The 3872-nt window shown below is 56.9% G+C and overlaps 2 protein-coding genes across 3 annotated transcripts in view; one reads left to right on the top strand and one right to left on the bottom strand.

The window, feature by feature from the left end:
* Nucleotides 1-744: 744 nt before the first annotated feature.
* On the bottom strand, nt 745-3516 carry SDF2 (stromal cell derived factor 2). Its single transcript, XM_024207070.1, has 3 exons — nt 3330-3516; nt 2130-2326; nt 745-1494 (listed from the first exon to the last, which is right to left on the bottom strand). The coding sequence occupies exons 1-3, from the start codon at nt 3493-3495 to the stop codon at nt 1207-1209; spliced, it is 651 nt and encodes a 216-aa protein (XP_024062838.1). The 5' UTR covers nt 3496-3516; the 3' UTR covers nt 745-1206.
* A 149-nt stretch (nt 3517-3665) lies between these two features.
* The window catches only part of SUPT6H (SPT6 homolog, histone chaperone and transcription elongation factor), a 42861-nt gene continuing 42654 nt past the window's right edge, over nt 3666-3872 (top strand). The window contains exon 1 of one of the 2 annotated variants that reach the window (XM_024207064.2): nt 3666-3749. The gene's annotated coding sequence lies outside the window, so the exon portion shown is untranslated. The remainder of the gene's footprint in view (nt 3750-3872) is intronic. The other variant, XM_024207066.2, reaches the window with a different exon arrangement.

Raw genomic sequence — 3872 nt, 5'->3', positions numbered from 1 at the left:
GATTGACAGCGGTTTTCACCTTCCTCTGCAGCATGGGCTGTGGATCACCTGCTGGGATCATCTAGGCCTAGTTCATCTAACCAATGGCTTGCCATGCGGGGGCTCGGGCATTGGTGGCAGCTTGGGCTCTGCCTGAGCCACACAACAGCTTTAGTCTGTGAAGACCAGCCCCTCCCCAGCTGGTGCTGAACTGTCCCTGACCTGTACAGGCTGGAAAGCCCTGAGGAAGACATGGTCAGACTTTGGAATCCCAGAAGCTGTCGGGAGTCTCCGCTCTTAAGCCTTCAGAAACAAGCAGCCCCTGACACCCTCCGTCCCTGAGCTCAGACACAGGAGCCTTGGCCACACCTGCACAAGACAGTTACACTCTCTCCTACCTGGAATTATCAACAGAACATTTTCATTCCATTTTGGAGGAGCAGGCAGAACCGACAAGTGCTATTTACTGGTTTAAACCCATCTAACTATCATTCTCTTCATCTCGTGCCCTGTCTCCTGCCAGCAGCAGCTGGCCACACCTCTGCTGGTGCTCAGATGACATGACACAAGTGGTCTGGGGCTTTTTTATTTCCTAAGTGCTATTAGTTTGCTTGCTGGCCTATTATTTTTTAATCTGTGCCATTCATCAGTGGATGTGCTGTGACACTTGCCCGCCCCCTGGGAGTTGCTGCTGATTTCCATGCCATGGAGTAATTCCGTCGGTAAGTAAATATGAATGGGAGCAAGATAAAGCATCACCCACTCTTTGACAATTGAATTCTTTTATGAGCCCAGTCCAAGTCAGCAGCTCTCTCCCCCCAGGGCACATCTGTGCATGAATGTCAGCAATCTGGAGTTTACAGGGGCAGCAGGATGTCAACACGGTAGACACTCAGGGTAGTTACAATGAGAACAGACTCAGTACAAGATTATAAACACAAGTCATTAAAAGTCCCTTCTTCCTGCTTTTCCTGTGGAGGGAGAGTTTCTCTTAGCCCCTCTGTAGGGAGAAAACCAACTGCAGTAGGACCCTGCAAGAGACAGAGCCCTAAATAATACAGAGAATTAGACCCACAAGGACTAACCAGGAGACCCAGGGCTCTGCTCCTTGGCCTGTGCCAACCAGTGCAGGACTAGTCTCTCTCCAGAAGCATTTAGAGACAGACTGGTTCCTTCAGGAGCCGAACACTGTGTGGTAGAGGTACTGAGGAGCCCCAGCGCAGTCCATCATAGTTCAGCATGATAGGAGTCAGTCTTCAACAGCTCACTGGGTTTCATGAAGATCCCCTCCATCACCTTCCAGTTGTTGTTCTGGTTGGAGTAGGACATGCCATGGACTTCCTTTTGGCCATGGATAGGTCGCCCATACTGCTCCCCGGTCACAGACAGGAGCATGTCAGTAGATGAGTGCTTGAACCGTACCTCGCCATCCCGCACCCAGTAGGTCCCACTGCACAGAACAGTCCAGTCATCCAGGTAGTCTCCCTCGCCATCCTCCCCAAATGCACTGACTTCCTGCAAGAACAGCAGAAGGAAACACCATTTCAATGGGCCTCTGAAAACTTCCCTGTGAGACAGAGTGAGCCACACAGAGAAGAGCTAGAACGTGGAGTGATTACATTCTTGGTTCAGGTTATATATTAGCTTGAAGAAGAAACCTCCAATCTTGAGCACTGAGCAGGGATTTGGACCTTTGGATCAGAATTAAGGAGCATACCTCCATGTCCCCCTCGTCCTGAGGAATCACATCGTGTCAGATTTGCAGGACTCACACAGAGAACAGCATTCCCACTGGAAAAGGGGGCAGGGACCTGCAAGGACTTGCCTTTTCATGGCAGTGACTTATAGACAAGTCTCTCCCTGCTGCAGTCATACACACAACGCCTTTCTCCTCCCTCAGGCACACAGGACAAGGTAGCCAGTGTCACTGTCTCAGGCAAGCACCAGCCCAGCTCTCAAGCAGACAGGTCAAGATTTGACCTGTCCAACCCCCTCAACTAAGTACTGACCACTCAGTGAGCAGAGAAGGGTGCCAAGGCTGATGCTATACCATAGACCTCCCCGCAGAGACCCTCATCAGGCAACGCCAGGGAAATAAGTGGGAGCCATGCCCGCAGAGGTCTCCACACAACTCTAACTCCAGGGATTACCTGGTTCCCTGAGAGAGGCGACGTGAAGTGATGGCTGTGCAGGTTTCGCCCTGTGTTGATGTGGGTCAGCCGGATGGACTGCCCACATTTCACAGGAGTCCCCCTCTCACAGACCGTGGATGTCTTTCCCCGAACCCTCCAGTAACTGTTACTGTCGTCCACAGCAGAGACTCCCGTCACTGACTGCTGCCCACTACCTGCGAGAACAGAAAAGAAGTCAGAGAGCGTGCAACCTGCCCACAAATTCTTAAGTACTGCAGAAGGCAAGAAACACTTGGGAAGGCTGCAGACAGACTTCGCCAAGAGCAGAAATTTGCCCGTCAGGCAGTTTTAGTTCAACAAAATATTTTGACCTGTTGGGCCCCTTATAGAGTTTCCAACATAAAATGCAATCGGCAGCATGCTGTAGAGCAGCGCACAAACCAGGAACAGGACTATGTTCCTTCCAAAGGCTTTTAAGAGCCACACAAACTGCCCAAGTGCAGTCACAGTACAAGGGGGGCAGGGACCCCAGGCTCTGCCAGAGGAGGCAACATACCCAGCCTTCAAAAGAACTTTGGGGGTAACAAGGCTCCCCAGAAACCTGCAACAGATGCAGATGTTCTCATAGGGTGGACGGGGGAGATCAGGTTCTGTACCAAAGCTATAGATTTCTGGGATGGGAGACCAGGCAGGGGAGTCAGTTCCAGACCAAGCTCGGGACAATATGTAGCAATGGGGAAGGGATGGGAAGAGAAAGTGCTTCAGTCCATGGAGACAAGTCCCAGTCCAGCATGAATGGTCCAGGAGAAAGGTTTCAGAGAAGGACCTGGGAAGGGATGGGGTGGCGTAGCTGGGCTGCAGACCTGGAGATGGGACCCAGGAAAGAGTCCTGTGTGGGGAGGGTAGCTGTGGGGGATAACAGGTATCAGAGCCAGGCGACGGGACCGGGGTTGGGGGGGCGGGTCCCGGGTGCGGGAGCCAGGCCAGGCGAGGGGACGGGGGGCGGGGATCGCGGGTGGGGGCCGGGCCAGGGGACCGGGGGGCGGGGATCGCGGGTGGAGGCCGGGACCAGGGGGCGGGGGGCGGGGATCGCGGGTGGGGGCCGGGACCGGGGGGCGGGGATCGCGGGTGGAGGCCGGGCCGGGGGGAGGGGATCGCGGGTGGGGGCCGGGCCGGGGGACCGGGGAGCCCGGGTGGGGGCCAGGCCCGCCCCGTTACCGGATCCGTAGCGCACGTCGTGCGAGTGGAGCCGGACGTTGTGGCGGACGTTGAGCAGCTTCACTACGGAGCCGCAGGTGACCGGGCCGAGCTCGGAGCCCGCCGCCGCGCCCAGGCCCACCACCAGTATTAGGAGCCGGGGCCCCGGGACTCGCCAGCGCCGCATCCTCGCTACCGGAACCGGAAACCCACCCAACCGGAACCATAGAGCAGTGCCCTCGGAGCCTATCGTTCCACTACCCTCTCTGCGCCTAGAGAGGCAGGAAGTGCGCCCGTGAACCGGAAGCGGAAACTTTCTGAGTGACGGTCTGACGCCCGGAGGTCGCGGCTCTTCTGCTCCCACCTATCTCCGCCGCAGCGGAGGCCTCCATTTTCCCTTCGGCCCTGAGCGGAGGTGGCGAGAGTCTCGGAGCCCAGCGGGTAAGTCCGGGCGCGGGCCCTCCCGAGGCTGGGAGTGGGGGCGCTGGCTGGGGTCTCTGGCCTGGGGGCCGGGCCCCTATCGCCCGCGGGCGTCTCTCCGCGCCCGGGCAGCGGTGGGGAGGG

Source organism: Terrapene carolina, unplaced genomic scaffold (genome assembly GCF_002925995.2).
Source record: "Terrapene carolina triunguis isolate 2854851 unplaced genomic scaffold, T_m_triunguis-2.0 Scaffold231, whole genome shotgun sequence".
NCBI lineage: Eukaryota > Metazoa > Chordata > Testudines > Emydidae > Terrapene > Terrapene triunguis.
The sequence above is the reverse complement of the archived record's forward strand: the minus strand, read 5'-3'. Positions and strand labels throughout refer to the sequence as shown.